At 35.7% G+C, this 18,587-nt stretch overlaps 3 protein-coding genes across 6 annotated transcripts in view; all 3 read right to left on the bottom strand.

Moving 5' to 3' along the window:
- The window catches only part of smtnb (smoothelin b), a 71,655-nt gene extending 64,844 nt beyond the window's left edge, over window positions 1-6,811 (bottom strand). Inside the window, exon 1 of one of the 4 annotated variants that reach the window (XM_059549684.1) lies at window positions 6,403-6,811. In XM_059549684.1, coding sequence (XP_059405667.1) covers window positions 6,403-6,477 — 75 coding nt within the window. In that variant the 5' untranslated portion in view covers window positions 6,478-6,811. The remainder of the gene's footprint in view (window positions 1-6,402) is intronic. The other 3 variants (XM_059549687.1, XM_059549685.1, XM_059549688.1) reach the window with 3 other exon arrangements.
- Window positions 6,812-8,723: 1,912 nt separating this feature from the next.
- On the bottom strand, window positions 8,724-13,080 carry LOC132140258 (cyclin-O protein B). The gene is made up of 3 exons (XM_059549066.1): window positions 12,222-13,080; window positions 10,778-10,963; window positions 8,724-9,590 (listed from the first exon to the last, which is right to left on the bottom strand). The coding sequence occupies exons 1-3, from the start codon at window positions 12,405-12,407 to the stop codon at window positions 9,054-9,056; spliced, it is 909 nt and encodes a 302-aa protein (XP_059405049.1). The 5' UTR covers window positions 12,408-13,080; the 3' UTR covers window positions 8,724-9,053.
- A 1,045-nt stretch (window positions 13,081-14,125) lies between these two features.
- On the bottom strand, window positions 14,126-18,093 carry isca1 (iron-sulfur cluster assembly 1). Its single transcript, XM_059549065.1, has 4 exons — window positions 17,943-18,093; window positions 16,027-16,080; window positions 15,829-15,934; window positions 14,126-14,986 (listed from the first exon to the last, which is right to left on the bottom strand). The coding sequence occupies exons 1-4, from the start codon at window positions 18,021-18,023 to the stop codon at window positions 14,838-14,840; spliced, it is 390 nt and encodes a 129-aa protein (XP_059405048.1). The 5' UTR covers window positions 18,024-18,093; the 3' UTR covers window positions 14,126-14,837.
- Between the last annotated feature and the right edge of the window lie 494 nt (window positions 18,094-18,587).

Here is an 18,587-nt window from a genome sequence, read left to right as displayed (position 1 = left end):
ATTTTTCTAGTCTGTTTAGATCATACAGTCTATGGTTTAGATACACAAATATGATCGCATTTGTCACTCGCGGTATTTTAATTTGAAAATTACTTATATTTTGACAATTGACCGGATTGTCTCGTGTTTCTCGGTGTGACTTCCTGTCGGAATTGACGCGGATCGCTCGTGGCTCGCGCAAAAAATAGACCAGACGCAGAAACTGGTGCTTCACGGCGCGGGCCGGCCTTGTATGAACGACACCATAGGTTAACATGGGCGCCGAAAGGAAGCGGCCTCCGTTCCGCACCGCTTCCGCGTCGCTTCGGCGTCCGGTGTGAACCAGGCCTTAGAGCCTGTATAGTCGCTGAAATATATGTATAAATGTATTGTCCGCTTTGACTCGGATAACTCATAAATCCATGAAATGCAAGAGAGTTGGTGTCCCAAACATTTAATGGCTGTTACACTGCAACACGCTCTTCTCAAACATGAGAGATTAACTCTTTCTTGGCGTCACAAATAAAGTAAAGACAAAATAATTAACAAGGCGGCAGAGCGAATTTATCATCCATAGTGGTTCTCACGTAGTCCTTCTCTTAAAGACTGATCACTTAACTTATAACACGCACTATGTGGTGATGACTTAGGAGTACGTGAGAACCACAATGGATAATAAATTCAATCTGCCGGCTAGTTATTATTTTCATGCACACCGCATTATAATATGATGCACGCAAAATACATAGTTTCGGCCGTTACAAAGTCTCCATCCACAAACAGACGTACATGGTCTGCAGATAAAAGGTATTTCATTGAACTTTAACAAGTAATCTGAACGGCCTTTATATGTGCACTATTTTAATTTAAACGAGCCCTCACTGAGTTTAATGCCACAGTTATGTTAGAATGCATCTCATTCTTGTTTCTGTGACGGTGCGTCGAGCTCGTCATGAGGCACGTGGTCCGGAGCGCTGTATGACTGATGCATCAGTTCAATTCAACTTTACTACAAATATATCAACTTACCCGTTTTAAATACTTTATATTTAAATGATCGTTTATGCCCAATATTAGTGTTAAACTGTTGGACTTTAAATTAAATCTGCTATTGATTTTTACAGTTGACTGATTTTGCAGAACATTTAGACTGATAACTTCCCTGCGCAGATACGGACGCGCGATATGACAGTTGCGTCCGAACTATGTATGAACTAGCTGTTTTAAATACAGTATTTTTATATTTAACGTTAGTTTATCAGTATGTTTGAAAGTATATTTTTTCGATTATTGGTGATTCCATAGGCCTCTCTCTCGCACCTGCGCGGTTTAAAACATTTAATAGTTATGATTTGACAAGGACAAAGAGTCTCTCTCTAGCTCCAACCATCCACGATAATATCGTGTATCGTCGATCTCACAGGCTGACGATATGACGATCTGAAAAATGACCATATCGCCCAACACTAGGCTCGACTAGGCTCACTGTCTGACACTGGCTGCCTGATCGTTACTTAAGAAAACAAAAACTTATATTAAATGAACAAAAAATGCTCCAAACTTTTTATAAATTAACTTAAAAAAAAAAAAAACAAATGAAACAAAATAATCACTTTGCCATTACACACAAAACTGAACAATTTTAATAGCTGGAACAGTAGTATAAGCTGTTTTGGGAGAGCGTTTCAGGCTAGGGCTTAATTTTGTCTGTCTCAGTGGTCCAACAGCGCTTGTCAATGTCAAAATGATTTGAGATGGCTAGTCAAATCAAAGAATGCGGGTCTTACTGTCACTATGTAACTATAGTTTGTGGAAATATGCAAGTAGTACTGTATTAAACTTTTTTACGATAGAAATGTTCAGTGACCGACAGTAATAGACTATTTAGTGATGCAAACTACTCAACTTATGAAATTTCACTGTTTTGAATTGAAAATATGCGATCATGATCATTTTTTTCAAATGGTGTAAATTGATTACTACTTCATATGAAGCCTCTAAGTGCCATTTGAAATTTAAATTTGTATTATTTTACAGTAGATCCTTATGAACGTGTGCATGACCGTGATTAGTGCACAAGCATGTCAGTGAGCAGGTCATAACAATCGATCAGATGCTTTTTAAAGTTGCGTTCGTTACTACGTTACTATAGCACCCCCCCCCCCCCCCCCCATTGTGAACTGAGAAGATGCGCAAATCCACGTTCATTTTCAGCATTTATGTGCGCATCTTCGCAGTTAACAACGGCTCTGTGTAGTAACAGCTGCTCTATCTGAAAACACGCACCTGAGGGAATTTACCTATGATTAGAGAACCGGATTTACTGACGAGATGCGCATTAACGATCGGCAGATCGTGATCGGAGCAGCCCTACTCGTCAACTTCGCACAGGGCCTTGCACCCCGCTTGCGACGGCCCTGGCTACATATCACGAGGTAGCACATTTGCATAATGCGCGCCTATGTTCCATGTCGGCCAGCTGCAAACAACTTGACCCCATCCACAAAAACATCATTCTACTGACGACTTCTCCAGTCTCAGGGAGTTCAACGTGGGATTCACAAAACGCTTGCTATTGAAAGATGAATCAGTTATCCTGTTTTTTTGGACCAGCTGATCCACTGAATCTCACAACCTGTAATTATGATGAATAATACATGTATATATTTTCTATAGAGAGTTTAAAAGACAGAACTATTGAAATAGGCATATTGTTTCCGACACAGCTGTATATCGTAGACCAATCACAACAGACTAGGCCATCTGACCAATCAGAACAGACTCACGGAAAGGAGGGGTTTAGAGAGACTGAATCTTTGAACTTTCTTTGAATTAATTGTGTGAGAATTGCTGGAAATGAGGTATGCATATTATATGCATATTTTGAGGGGGAAAAAGGCTTTTTTGACCTTGTAAGTATGTAATCCTTTTGTAGGAAACTCCCAAAACAATATTAGGAACCGTAAAAATGGCGTAATAGGGCTATTTAAACTCCTATATTTTAGATAATAAAATATATTTTTTACAAAAAAAAAAAAAAGATTGAAACTCTACTGGAAAGCAAATAATGTGGAAGACATGAATGACAATTGTGGTCTACCTCCAAGTTCTACATAAACAGACACCAATTATATAGTCCTTTGGGAACCTATATCAGGAAATGCCTCCAAAGTTGAAGAGAACAACTATTAAGACAAATAAACATCCCTAATGAAAAACTAATTGAAACTTCAATTCCTCAATCTTGAACAAAAAAAAAAAAAATCTATATTCACACGCAACTAAAAATAAGCCCCATAAGAGTCAACAAGAAAGTTGGAGAAAACTCCACATGCTCCAAAATCCACGAGGGACTGTGACACTCATGACCTCTGTGGAATCGTGTCTCACAGACATTCAAACATTGTGAAGAGGGGAGAGTGGAAAATATTTACAAGGGGAGAAAACAGAGGTGGGAATCTAGAGTACTTTTAGACTTCCTTCAGGACCACACATGGAAATTCAATTTAGCAGATTTGCCAGTTCTAAAAATGTGGTGACTAAAATTTAATTAATTTCAAACCCTAATGTTACTAATATCAATCTTGAATCTGTTTAGCATGTTTTCACGAGACTGTTAAAATTTCAGAATACAATAACATCTCGAAAGAATAGTTTTTGCACAATAGTCTGACACACCTGCTCCCACGACACTTTTAACAGTATGAAAGCATCCTTGAAGTGTATATGCAGCCAAAACCAGCTTATTATATTATACAGTAGCTTGTTTTTCAATACGATTGTCACAATACAAAATCGTCCTTCGGATGAGACGTTAAACCGAGGTCCTGACTCTCTGTGGTCATTAAAAATCCCAGGATGTCTTTCGAAAAGAGTAGAGGTGTGACCTCGGCATCCTGGCTAAATTCGCTCATTGGCCTCTGACCATCATGGCTTCCTAACAATCCCCATATCTGCTGATTGGCTTCATCACTCTGTCTCCTCTCCACCAGTAAGCTGGTGTGTGGTGGGCGTTCTGGCGCACTATGGCTGCCGTCGCATCATCCAGGTGGATGCTGCACACTGGTGGTGGATGAGGAGATACCCCCAGACTATGTAAAGCGCTTTGAGTGCCTAGAAAAGCGCTATATAAATGTAATGAATTATTATTATTATTATTATTATTCATTATTATTAATACCAAAATTTCAGCATTTCAATATAAATATCAGAATTGTTTTATTAATTATAATTATACACACACAGAATGACTGGTTCTTGAATTCTAAGATCATAATCTTTAGACACCACACACAGCCTGACAGTCGTGTAGTGTGTTCTTGGCTTAAGCTGGTTGAGACCCAGCAACAACAAACAAACGTTACCTTGTTACAAATATCAGCCTAACCATTTCAAGCTGACATGACTAGATTGTTCCAATAGAGTGGCCGTTCTGCAAACATACATACAGAGAGGAATAAGGATGGAAAAAACAGGCAATATTTATTTTTCCATATTGCTTTGAATGCAGGTTTTGTGCTCTGTGTTATAAGTCCTTACACAAGGATGGTTTAAACCTGCCTTACAATATAGCTTTATTATGACTAAGTTATGACTCGAGTCACAGAACAGCTTATTCTATTGTGTAGGAATTTGTGATGCTGTACTTGACTGGGAATTTTCTATTAAGAACAATCCTGAAATGTTGTCATAGTGTCTGTGAGACTTGACACAGCATTCGCTCTCATGTTGGTATATACTACAACTATTTTAGGGACAATTCTCCCATTATAGTAAATAATTCAGTGGTTTTTTTTGTTTTTTTTTTATGAATGATACAACACCAATCCAAGATAATGGGGTGTGTGAAACACCATACACATATCAGCATGCTAATTAATAAATCTCTCATATAGCTGCTAATTTGCAGTCAATCTAACATGGCTTTCACTTTCAGAAGCATGTTTAGTTATTTATTTAAAAGTTAAGCTCCTTCTTATACAATCTGCAGAGACTGCAGGACTTGCAAAAACATTAATTTGGACAAATAACATGTAATGTAATTCTGTATTAACAATATCACATTGTGACTGTTCAACTTTTCTTTTTAACTCACATTGGACAATCATCTAATATTGTATAAATGCAAATTGGTATGAAATTCCATTCCAATACCAGTGTTTTGATTAAATCTTTGTAATAAAACTGAATTCTTCAGTATTTTGCCCACAAAAGAAGAATGTCAAGAGTATATTGATGACAGTGCTACAACTCATCAAGTTGACCCAATTTTGTTCAACTGCATAATGTTTTTATCCTCATTGATGTCTGCCACAATAAAAAAAGCTAATAAGACAGAAACTCTTGATCAATTCAAAAGAATACAGAGTACATTTTTTGTGTATTCATAATGTACAAGAATGCAGTGGTTTTAACCAATAAAGCACTTTGTAAATGGGGTCACTCCATGGATCCTGGCATAGGCGACACTTGCAGCTGTATTATAGTGTGGCATTGTTGCCCTCACAGAGGCTCTCAGACGCCCACTTCACGCTCATTCCTGGCTGTTTCACGCAACTGCTCTTCATTCCAACTACCACTCACTGAAAATTATTTGTTTCCTTCCAAGCATCTCATATCTGGCCTAGGGCAGCATGATTGACAGGACAGCCACTGACTCAACAGAAACCAGACTGACTAAAAAAAACAGATGTCTTTTTGTTGTTGTTGTTGATTCATGTGAAACTGAAGGTGTTGCTGTGGTGGTTGTTCATGACAGTTGGAACATAAAAGTCAAATGTGCACTTTTTGGTTAGGACTATCTCTCTATCTATCAGCCTGAAAGTTTATTTAGGAACTCCTGCTGCTTAAAACCCATGTTCACACCTAATCAGTTTATATGGTTCCTTTCCATCTGCTTCTCTCAGTCTCATATCATGCACACTGACTCAGACTCAGTTATGTGCAGCTGCTTGTTTGGACATTTCATTTTTCCACTCATATTGAGTACTTTATTAAAGCACTGATAAAAACTGACAGATACAATAGCATTTTTTTTATTAATGTAGATATTATAAATCTACTTTTAGTTTTTAATTATTGCTCTTTGGGTTTGTTTGTTTGTCCAATATAAATGGCATTTTATAAATGTACCTGTAAACTCAGGTGTCACAATCATGAATAGTAGAAATTATGGACAAATATTAGTTTTTGGTTTCGGAGAAAAAAAAAAAAATCATTAACGTTTCATAAAATATTATTGTCGACAACATCATCATAGTTGTTACAGTAAAGGTTGAACTATATTAAGCCTTCTGCATAGACTTTGTTAATTTTTAAACATTTTACAACCTGACAAGTGCGCATTTTTATCAAAAAATAAAGTTATGCGAAAGCTAAAATCAATGTCTGTCAAAATAAATGGCATTTCTGAGCTGAACTCACCAGATTGCGGAGTGAGGACTCGTCCATGCTGGAGTATCGCTTCTCTGAAATCTTCTCTGAAATCTTCTCAGACATTTTATTACCGGTGTGAATGGCTAGCTCATTCGATACGAGTGTAAAATACTGTTAAATTAACCGTCATATACACATAATAGAGAGGCTCACGTTGAATACATCAGAGTAAGTTAGGTCTCGGTCCGGTTAACTCGGAGAAAATGCTCTCTAATAGAAGAAGGCAGTATTGAGCCTAACGAAACAGCCGTAAAATTAAAAGCTCTCCTTGTTAACAAACTGCAGCAGTATAGCAGTTTGTTTCCACACGCTCCAACCGTTTCACGGATCACAGCAGCTTAAGACAGTCAGACTACATGCCTTCGGAGTCACGAGCGGTGAGTGATTTGAGTTAGAGCCCCGCCCCTTACACACCGCCAGCCAATAACAAGCCGGCAAATTCAAAACCTCACACGCTCAAATAAGAACGTTAATGCTTGATTGGTCTAACAAACTAAAATACTGTTATTTGTTTTTTTTTTGTAGCAAATAATCTGGTACTGCGATCTGCTAACAAATGAATTCAGTGTCACATTTACTTTCTCCCTTCACTTCATTTCCTCCACGCCCTGTCTGTCTGCTTACTAACCGACTTGTGCAAGACTCAACATAGCTGCAGCATAACAGAGATACTAGGTAACTATTTTAAACCAAACAGTAAGAAACTTAATTACAATACAATTAAGTAGAATATAGGTAAACAGTTGATTTCAGTACAGTTTTTTTGAAATTGTTATAGGGACTTTGGCACTCAAGAGGTATGAATGAATGGCGATAATATTACCGGTAGTTTACTTTTCTTACTGGCTATAAGGTTGGCTTGACGTTGGGCGATATTCGCACATTTAGGGACCGTCTCTAAAGTTACATGCGATATTGGTATACACTTTTCTAACGTCAAAAGCGTTTGAAGAGAATGACTTACAGTCATGCTCTGGGTGTCAACAATAATGCACACTTTTTACATTTTTTATATTTGTTAAAATAAACTGTAAATCTAATATATATATATATATATATATATATATATATATATATATATATATATATATATATATATATATATATATACACACACACACACACACACAAAGTCACTTTTACGGACTTTTAAATTAAATGTTCCCTCCTGGTGGAATGACCTCCCCAACTCAATCCGAGCAGTCCTTAGCCATCTTCAAGAATCGGCTTAAAACCAATCTCTTCCATCTTTATTTGACTCTCTAACTTTAGCACTCACTATTCTAATTCTATTCTTTAAAAAAACTACGTTTCTAATCTTTTTGTATTCTATTTTCTTTTCATTTATTATGCAATTATGTGTGTGTGTGTGTCTGTATATATATATATATATATATATATATATATATATATATATATATATATATATATATATATATATATATATACAGTACAGACCAAAAAGTTTGGACACACCTTCTCATTCAAAGAGTTTTCTTTATTTTCATGACTATGAAAATTGTAGATTCACACTGAAGGCATCAAAACTATGAATTAACACATGTGGAATTATATACATAACTGAAAAAATGTCATATTCTAGGTTCTTCAAAGAAGCCACCTTTTGCTTTGATTACTGCTTTGCACACTCTTGGCATTCTCATGATGAGCTTCAAGAGGTAGTCACCTGAAATGGTCTTCCAACAGCCTTGAAGGAGTTCCCCGAGAGATGCTTAGCCCTTGTTGGCTCTTTTGCCTTCTGTCTGCGGTCCAGCTCACCCCTAAACCATCTCGATTGGGTTCAGGTCCGGTGACTGTGGAGGCCAGGTCATCTGGCACAGCACCCCATCACTCTCCTTCTCGGTCAAACCCCATCTCTCTCCTTCTTGGTCAAATTGTAAAATTGTAAATCTTTCTCTTAACTTTAGGGATAAAATAGTTCATTAAAATATGAAAACATACTGTAAATTTAGTTAATTTAGTTTATAAATAAAAAAATCATTTCTGACATCAGAAACTCAAAACATTTTCATATGGCTACCCAAATAATGTGTGACTTCAATCATTAAAATAGCTAAAAAGTGCCTAAATGCTATTTTGAGCAACATGTCTTTGTGATGCACATTTCAGAATGCATATTATTTTTGTGTCACTATGTAATGCAGGCATTGCAAAGAGGCTGTAGGAGGCATTGTAAAAACCCCACAGCCTGTATGTGAGCACCGAGTATCATTTCACATGCCAAGAGGACAGAGATGCTGAAAAATGGTCATGAAAAACTCTAATATTATACATAGTTATGCTTTTTTTATGAATTTCAATTTTATTTTACAAACAGAAATTCTAAAAGTTGTATTCTACATACACATACATTTAAAATAAAACCTTACTTTTGCATAAATAAATTATGGGACAAATACAGCTTGACAAGTTGTTTCATGTGTATTATAAATCCACCCTTTTTTGAGTCATATGGAGTATTACAGATCTCCTGTAATAGAGAAATAGAGAAATTCATAGCAAAACAGTACACTACAGTATATTAGCATTTTTTGCTAACTTTCTTCAGGTGAATTACTTAAGTAAGTTTTAGCAAATTGTCAATGTGATCATTTTGTGGAATGACCTAATATAATGATTTATAATGATATGAAGTCCTGGACTGTGTCTTGATTAAGAGAAACCAACAATTTCAGATCTACTGTGCATTGCTGAAACAAAAGCTGAGCTTCAAATGTTGGAAACTCTTGAAAACAGAAAGACTCCAATGTTTGTGATGAACCAGCGACGTTGTCTGTGGGCTGCACTGAATTCTTCAGCAGATCTTTTGCCACTTTCATAGCACACAGCACAATCACAGACGGCATATACTTGTTAAATGTGTAGTCAGCCAAACTCAGTTCACATACTTTGCATGCCAACCATTTCCACTTCTTCTCAGGCTCCTTCCATACATGTTTATCCTGTGTAGTGACCATCTTATCCATGGCTTCATCAGTCTGACATCCAGTTGTGCGACTGGTGAAATAGTCTAGAAAGAAAGCAAGGGTAGGTGCAGCCAGTCTGAAATTGAGTCTGAGAAGGATCAGGCATTCGAGATTGCACAGCTGTTCTCTGGAAAAAGTATTGCAGCAAAGCGACAGAAGCTGTGTGATGCGAGGTGAATACACTTCAACCTGGAAAACACAAAACTCACTACTTACTCAGATTTAAATATAGGTCTATTTTCAGAATCATAACAATAGTGTTCCTGTAGCTCAAGGGGTAGAGCGAGGTTTTCGAATCCCAGTGAACACATGTTAGGAAAAATTGTTAGACTGAATCCAATGTAAGTTGCTTTGATAAAAGCATCTGCTAAATGCTTAAATTTATTTTAATTTCTAATCAATTGTCCCTGAAAAGTGTGTATGGTGAAAAAGAAGTGTACTGAATAGTTAAGTGCAAACTGAATGTAATTTTTTCAGCCACTTAACTGAATGTTAATTGTAATTAAATGAAAACATATATATTTCGGTAAGCAATTTCATAGCCTATATATGCAATTTCAGAATTACTTCCATTGCCTTTGAAATATGGTTAAAGTGCACTACTGAAATGTAATGTCAATTGTATCTCATGTAGTTCAAGAGATCATGTTTTTTTTTATCTTAATCCATTTAATCTCATTGCATTACACCAAATACAAAAAATAATGTTATTTTAAGCACCATTATATAACCTCTTTAACAATATCCATATTTACAGGTTTGTTAAAGAGTTGTAATTTAATACATTTAGCAAATACATTACAAATACATTTAAAATTGCATTTAAGTGTGTTTAAGAAACAGTAATGCATGGGTCTCTAAATATAATGGTCTTTTATATCATTAATATTATGTTGTCTGCAAGTATGGATTTTTAAAAATATATATATATTTAATAAAGGGGTCTATATCTGACTGCAACTGCATTACAAACCATAAGTAAATTTTAATTAAATTAAATTTATGCATTTAGCAGACGCTTTTATCCAAAGTGACTTACAGTGCATTCAGGCTATCATTTTTTACCTAACGTGTTCCCTTGAAATCAAACCCACAACCTTGCTCTGCTAATACAATGCTCTACCACTTGGGCCACAGGAACACATGAATGATTTCTTAATGCTTGAAATGGTTGTTTTATTTTGATTCTGTTGTCAGAACACTCACATGCAATGAGGGGGCGTTGAAACTGTTTGTTATGCAATAACGTTAGCCAATCATAACCATTAAAGGACACGCCCCTTAAAACAGGTCATTTTTAGACAGGGTTATAATTTTCCCAAATTTTGTAATGTCCCCTTTAAGATACACTACAAGTACACAAATAAGAGCTGCACCTGTTTTGTGGCGATCAGCAGAGATGTGACTCCCAGTAACTGAAAACAGTCTGCAGCTACTGAGGTTGTGATCAGGAAACGGTCCATGATATTAACAGCCAAGCAGCATGATTCGAAAGACAGTTTGAGCTGTCTGTGTACCGCTATGAGCCAGCTCACCAGTTTACTGCGAGCCTCTGCTGTAATCTGTAATGAAATTAAAATATTACTGTAAAAATTATTGATTAAAATTAACAACAATGGGGGCTAGCTGTCAAAAGAATACTAATTTCACCCATTTGTATACACCAAATCAATATATATATATATATATATATATATATATATATATATATATATATATATATATATATATATATATATATATATATATATATATATATATATATATAATATAAGTCGCATTTATTTAGAAACAAGAACCAAGTGAAAACATTACCGTCTACAGCCGCGATAGGGCGCTCTATGTTTTCAGAGTAGGCTACAGGATCACTGAGCAGCACAGACCGCCCTCTCGCGGGTGTAGACGGTAATGTTTACTCTCGGTTCATTTCTCTTGGTTCATGTCAAATTAATTTTGATAAATAAGTCACACCACATATATATATACATTATATATATATATATATTTACAGTGCCGTCCACTAATATTGGTAGCCTTAGTAAATATGAGCAAAGGTGGCTGTGAAAATAAATCAGCATTGTTTATCCTTTTGATCTTTCATAAAAAAAATGTACTAAATTCTAACCTTTCATTGAAGTAAAACTATGGAAAGTGGGGGAAACCCACATGATGAAATAAATGTTTTTTCTCTAGTTCTCTAGTTTGTTATTGCAACGTCCTTTTACAAAGATAACAGTTCTGGGTTTTCTCCAATTGTGGTTATTAACATAATCCATTAAAACACAGATTTTAGGTAATATAATCAAACTACCTTTTGATTACCTTTGGATTACGTTTAACCTAACTCGTCTATTCCATTGATTTAAACAGGCTAATGTTGTGCCATATTGATATAAAATTACAAAGAAAAAGAAAATATATTCCATTCTTTGCTATTATGAAATACTGTGAAATATTATTATAGTTCAAATAATTGTTTTCTATATGAATATAATGTAAAATGTCAAATTATTATATAAAATATAAAAAGTTATTCCTGTGCTGCAAAGCTGAATTTTGATCAGTTTTCAGTGTCAGGTGATCCTTCAGAAATCATTCGAATAGGCTGATTTGCTGCTCCAGAAACATTTCTGATTATTTGGGTGGAAACAGCACATTTCGTTTTTCAGGATTTTTTGATGAATATAAAGTTCTAACGAGCATCATTTATTTGAAACAGAAATGTTTTGTAGCATTACAGACTTTCACTTGTAATCAATTCTTACGGAATTCGTTTCTTTTAATAATAATAATACTAGTATTGACGGTGTGACGTCTGACCTGCGGTTGTCGCGCGAGGCAGTTCTGCGCCAGAAACTGCAGTTCATTGTGTCTCTGGATGATGAAGCAGCTCTCTTCATAGTCACACTCGTGCACGTGCAGGTCTGAGGTCAGTCGGGCGCTTGAAGCCGCTGCTGGAGAAGTGTGAAGATCCTCCTCAAAGCCAGAGTCACTCAGCGCAGACATCTCTGAAGAAACAAGCTCCTGTGCTTTAACCGCCGCTCATGAGATGATCTACTGCGGGAATGGCTGTTGTACTGAAAGATTTCCCCTCATAATCGTCCTCCCGCTGAGGCGTGCAGTGTCTCAGTCGAGTGCGGTGTTGTCAGGTGAAATGGTGCTTGTAAACGGGGTCTTTCCCGGGTGTTTTAGCGCGTACTTCAGGGCGCTACACAGCCCGCGTACACGCGTCACCATGACAACAGTCCCACTGGAGGTGCAGGAGTCGCTTCTGCGTGGCCAGCGGAAAACCGTGAAATTGAAGGGTGAAATTAATCTTGACAGATCCCTGTGTTGTTGAAGGAGTTTAAAATGATTTTAATTACTCGTTTGATGCCTGATCGGCTGTAGACCACAATTATTTAGATCTTTGACGAAGAAAAACTAATAAAAACCTAAAACACTCCTGAAGACACAAGTAAAGGCAAGCCAAGAATCAAAATCCAGTCATGACAGATGGACACCTGTGTGATCAGGAAGACAAAGAAATAGGAGATCAATGAACTTCAACTTCTGCAGTTGTGAGGAAACTCTGTGGCCGTAAAGAAAACAGGAGCAAAAGCAGAGTGTTTCCCTTCCTTCCTGTCTGGACCATATTCAGACATAACAGTCCAGCAATAACTTATCTTATCAGCTCCCTTCACATATTGATATATATCTGTGGGAGTCACTTAAGTGGCAGTTTCTTGTATATTGTGGCAGCTGGCCTCATAAGTTATCATCAAAGCTGCAGTTAAGTTAAGATATAAAGAAAAAGATAGTACAGACTGATCTTTGAGCCATATTAGAAATACTAACGTCAGTGCGGTTGTTTTATGTGTCTAGACAGTCATATCACAATGCTACTGAAATGAAAATGTAGTGAAACTAATCGAGGTCACACAATAATTTTTTTTCTTTCTAACACAGTTTTTCACTTTATAAGATGTTAATTGATTAACTGGAGTCATGCGGATTACTTGTAAATCATTGTTGTTTCTATCAACTGTTTGGACTCTCATTCTGACGGCACCCATTCAATGCAGAGGATCCATTGGTGAGCAAGTGATGCAGTGCTACATTTCTCCAAATCTAACGAAGAAACAACCTCATGGTGGATGGCCTTAGAGTGAGTACATTTTCAACAAATATTATTTTTTTGGAACTATCCCTTTAAAGTAAACCTTACTTAAGTACTTGCAAAAAAAACAAAAACATTATATTTATATATATATAAAAGCGTTAGAATTATAGTATTCTATTTATGCATTACTTATATTTTGACAATGCACGCTGAAAAAAAACATAAACTAAATATTTTCATGATCTTCATTCTTCATCTTAAATTTGCACTTCATAAAGTGTTCCTGTAGCTCAATTGGTAGAGCATTGCGCTTTGATACGCAAGGTTGGGGTTCGATTCCCCGGGAACACATGATAGGTAAAAATTGATAGCCTGAATGCATTGTAAGTTGCTTTGGATAAAAGCGTCTGCTAAATGCATTAATTTAATTTAAATTTAATTTAAATGCTGGGATGTCACACAGCAGTAAAATGATTTTTGTTTTAATTAAGATTATAATTGCGACTTTTTATTATTTCTTTCAAGTCAAAGAATGGACTGTAATTTTAAGATGAAATGGGACATTAGAAAACAGTGGCACACTGAGGACAATAAAAGGCATTTAATTCAAGAACGATCCTGCTTGTATGTACAATGGAAGTTTATTTGTGCGTTCATAGACAGTTGAAGGGATTTACATGGTTATGTACATCTCACACTAATACTTCAACAGAAAACAAGTTCAAGTCAAACAATCGCATATTTAAAATTTGGCATCAGTTCCTGTGCTGCTTGTTAATCACATTATAGAGCAAATGACAAAACGTGGCATGCTAAAAGTGCAAAGTTAATACTCCCCTTTTCTTGTGGTGTAGATCTAGGTTATTGCTGTAAGGAGGATGTGTTACGACATTCAGCAGGTTCAGCTCATTAGGATAATCCTCACAACATATTAACTGGATTATCAAATATGAATCAGAGCGACTGGATTACACACAAAAACACCAAAGCAATTAATTCCTCTTTAACCACTAACTAGTGTAACTGGAACCCTCCTCAGAGCCGCTTGAGACACAGGCACATTAAACACGCATTAAGCTGCTCAATAAAGTGTGTTCAAGCAATTAAATGAACAAACGAAACAAAATTTTAAGTTAACAACTGTATTTGTAAGCAGGGCTTTTCTAGGTTTGTGTCGCAGTGACCGGAGGCAGCACAGGACATGATGGCCAAACAGGCCACTAAATATCAGTCTCTTTCCCCACAAATCTTCAAGATGGATGTATGAATCTAGGATCAGGTCTGGATGTCCTGGAGGGCTCAAGCTTTAGATGAAGCCAAACATGCTGCAAGGTTCATATGTTAAAGCTTTCCCCACAGCCGCACGTCCCTTTGATGTTGGGATTGTTGAACACAAACTCGCTGGAAAGTTTCGTTTCGACAAAATCCATCTCCGTGCCGAGCAGCGTCAGCTGAGCCTTCTTCTCTATGAACACTCTCACACCTGGAGAGCAAACATTTACATCAATGAGATTTCTATGCACACGTGTGCAATTTACATAATATACACTAGTATTTAAAAGTCTTATTTAAATGAAAAAAAAAAACACTTATTCATCAAAGATGCATTAAAATGTTGCAGTCATTTATAATGTTACAAAAGATTTCGATCTCAAATAGTTCTTTGAACATTCTGTTCACCAAAGAATCCTGAAAAATGTTTTACAATGATTTCTGCTGGATCATGTAACTGGACGAATGATTCAGCTTTAAATCACAGGAATAAATTACATTTTACAAATACAGTTAAAATAGAAAACGCTTTTTTTTTATTGTAATAACATTCAATAATATTACAGATTTTACTCCATTTTTGAACCAATAATGCAGCCTTAATAAGCAGAAAAGGCTTCTTTCAAAAAGATAAAAATCTTACTGACTTTGAATGGTAGTGTATATGAGATACTATAAATGAATAGTTCCGGTCCTTGATTCTGATTGGGTGAGCAGTGTTCAAAGCTGTTGTAAATGACTCTACAAACATACACCTTTGTTTACATTTGTGTGTTGCTCGGAAACCACTTTGTTGCAACCACAACTGATTTTGAGGATCTACATTGTTTGTAATGATTGATTTTATTAATATCATTACACTTTATTTGCTGTTTTATTTTGTGAAACCTTACTATGTATATGGAATAACCGTTTTATAAAAGCAAGAATTCCAGTGAAGCCGTGGTTTCGCACTAATGTCGTTCCTAACAATGCTCCTTAGCGGTTATAAATTCACTGTAAAGAAACTTATTGGGGCTTATTCCTTTATAATAAAGTTATTGTGTTACTCACCGTCTTGTAACACCTCCTCGTCTGATTTGTCTTTCTCTTTAGTATAGTCTAGTGTGTAAGTGAGGCCATTGCAACCTCGGGTTCGAACACCAACTTTGAGGCCGATCTGTTTGAAGACAGGTCAATATATAATCCAAAGAATGAGACAGGAAAAATGTATTACAGAGGCTGGAGAAAAATAATAACACTATTGCTCACATATTCTGGTTTGCTCTGTAAAAGTTGCTTGACTTTATTCACAGCTGAAGGCGTCTGAGAATAAATAAAAAAAATACATTCAGTGATTATGGCAGATGAAAGAAAGTGTAGAATTGTAATAATTTGACAAATTCAATATGATAAAACAACAGGTTACAAGAGCTGTCACTGGGTCAGTAGTACCTTTTCAAAAAGGTACACTTTTGAACCGTTTAGTGTGCATATTAGTAAAGGAACATATTGGCATCTAAAAGGTACATCAGCGGTTTCCATCTAGCAGTTGCTCTTATCTAAAATGACTTTTACAGTGATAATTCACATCTGAGGCAAGAAACCACAGGTCAATTAGGTGAAAATGTTAACTAATAGGTCTAAATAAAACTATTCTTTGCCCTGTTGATTCAGTACTGTACATTACAACAGTTTTGTACAAGTTTTTTGGCTTGTAATGTGTAAATTATGCATAATCTAATTAAATACACACTAAATTGCATACTTTTTTTTCAGAACAGAAATGTGAACTTCATATAAAGACAGGTTCAGAATTATTGTTTGACTTTGTTGACATTTTAGTCAAAGGTTTTTACAGATGGGATTTTGGATATTCCATAAATCTGCAAATACTGTCAATAGACAAACAAAAAAATCTGTAAAATGTTATATAAGCCAGTGCAAAAAATATATGAATGAACGACTTGTGTGTGTAAAGTGCTGTTGAAGTGAGACGAAAAAACTCACCTTGAGAAATTTATTTTCAATGTTTTTCCACTAGTCTAAAAGAATACATTTCCCAAAATTGGCTTAATAGGATAGGAAAACAACAGGACAGTTGTCAGATAAACTATATTCTCTTTTATTTGCTTATTTATTTATTTTAAAACTTTTGTGATTTTAGTTGGAGAATCTTCTAGGCATCTTCAGTTGATTAAAGCAATGCATACGTTTCAAAATATTTCATATTTAATTGTTTTAAATTCGTAATTGAAAGTATAATTTGAATATTATCTTTATATAATACTTTAGGGGCAAACATCTAAAAGAGTGCATTAGCAAATATTTAATAACTTATAATTTAAATTATGTTGCGTCTGCATTTTGGTGAAAAAATCATCTTGGTCATCTTGTGATTTGAAACTATATCTTTATCTTGAAACTATAACTATATCTTTCTCAAATGACATTTCACACTGAGAAAAATAATAGTACTAGTGATGTACACGATAAAAAAATTATTACTTTAACAGACACCAACTGTACAGCATCCCAGTGCCATATTCACTTGAACAATACCTTTAAAACTTCAATCTCTAACCGATTTAATGTACTGTTTATCAAAGTATAAACATGTCCAGTAGACAAACGATTTCAAGCAAGCACTAAGTAAACATTTGCGTTACAGCAGTGGCATACTACATTTGGAGAGATTCTGGGTCTATAAAAACAAACCTAACTGAAAGGGCAGTTATCTGATTACAGCACCATGGATAAGATCACTGAAATCCTGCTTTCCTGACTTCACCCTAAACAGCGACGGTTGTTAAATACGCCCAAAATTATATTTAAGGCAAATCGAGGTAAATCTAGAAGGTTCTGATGCAGGAACGTAGCACATAAACAGTTATTTGGCCTCTCCAAGCATCTGCTAACGGCTAACCTGCCCATAAACACTGACCTTAATGTCAACTGAACAACACAACCACAATGAAAGTCAGCTTTAACCTGCTGTTTTATTTGAATCTTCGTCTGGATGTGTCAGAATGGACGAGGAGAGGCTGTCTGTTATTAATCAGATAACTGAGCCCTGGCTACGACTAAAAGCTTATGCCATGTAACATTAACTTACGCGATCTCGATTATGTGAGAACTAAATGCTTATTCGGTTTCTTTATCGTGTTGTACCTACACTGAGCACTCACCAGCGTTAAAGCGGCTCTTGTTGGAAGTATTTTCCGTCTGCTAACCGCCCTCACTGTCGCCCGTGCTATGGAGGCTGACATGTTGAAGTTACTTAAGTACTTTGTGTTTAGATGTAAACACCCATAGGTAATGCAAGGAACGCCCGCCTCAGCGGACGCATAGGATTGGTTGGTCATTTGAGTGACAGCTTCTAAAGCCTATGAATGATCGCTACTGTAAGATTTAGCACCATGTGACTGTGAGTCTGTTACGCAACCAGTAATTATAACATAAGGTCAGAAGAGGACGTTTAGTTGGTTGAACCATTAAAAAGATTATTATAAAATGCATCTTAAACACGAGTAAAACTAGTTCATTTAAATTATTGCATTTGACTTAAATAACTATGCACAACTATGCTCAGAAAGCACAAAAAACAGGTCTAACTTAATCGTTTAAAATCTATAAATTCTTGGGATTGCTAACTAATAAACTGTTTCCACGTTACTTCTATGTGCTGTTTAAAATAATTTTTCAAACAATGATTTACTGTTAATAATATATATATACATATATATATATATATATATATATATATATAACTCAACAGGTATCATAATAAAAGATACATGCAAGCCAACGTTCAGTGTAATATTATTTACAAA

This window comes from Carassius carassius, chromosome 5, assembly GCF_963082965.1.
Source record: "Carassius carassius chromosome 5, fCarCar2.1, whole genome shotgun sequence".
NCBI lineage: Eukaryota > Metazoa > Chordata > Actinopteri > Cypriniformes > Cyprinidae > Carassius > Carassius carassius.
Note: the sequence above shows the minus strand (reverse complement) of the source record. Positions and strands in the feature narration are given on the sequence as shown.

Excerpts from the sequence above, each read along its gene's own strand:
- LOC132140258 (XM_059549066.1), bottom strand. The coding sequence starts at position 12,407 with ATGTCTGCGCTGAGTGACTCTGGCTTTGAGGAGGATCTTCACACTTCT. Across the intron at positions 10,964-12,221 it reads GCCTCGCGCGACAACCGCAG|ATTACAGCAGAGGCTCGCAG; the intron begins GTCAGACGTCAC and ends ATTTCATTACAG. Across the intron at positions 9,591-10,777 it reads TGCTGATCGCCACAAAACAG|GTTGAAGTGTATTCACCTCG; the intron begins GTGCAGCTCTTA and ends TGTGTTTTCCAG.
- isca1 (XM_059549065.1), bottom strand. The coding sequence starts at position 18,023 with ATGTCAGCCTCCATAGCACGGGCGACAGTGAGGGCGGTTAGCAGACGG. Across the intron at positions 16,081-17,942 it reads CAAGAGCCGCTTTAACGCTG|ACGCCTTCAGCTGTGAATAA; the intron begins GTGAGTGCTCAG and ends ATTTATTCTCAG. Across the intron at positions 14,987-15,828 it reads CGAGGAGGTGTTACAAGACG|GTGTGAGAGTGTTCATAGAG; the intron begins GTGAGTAACACA and ends TTTGCTCTCCAG.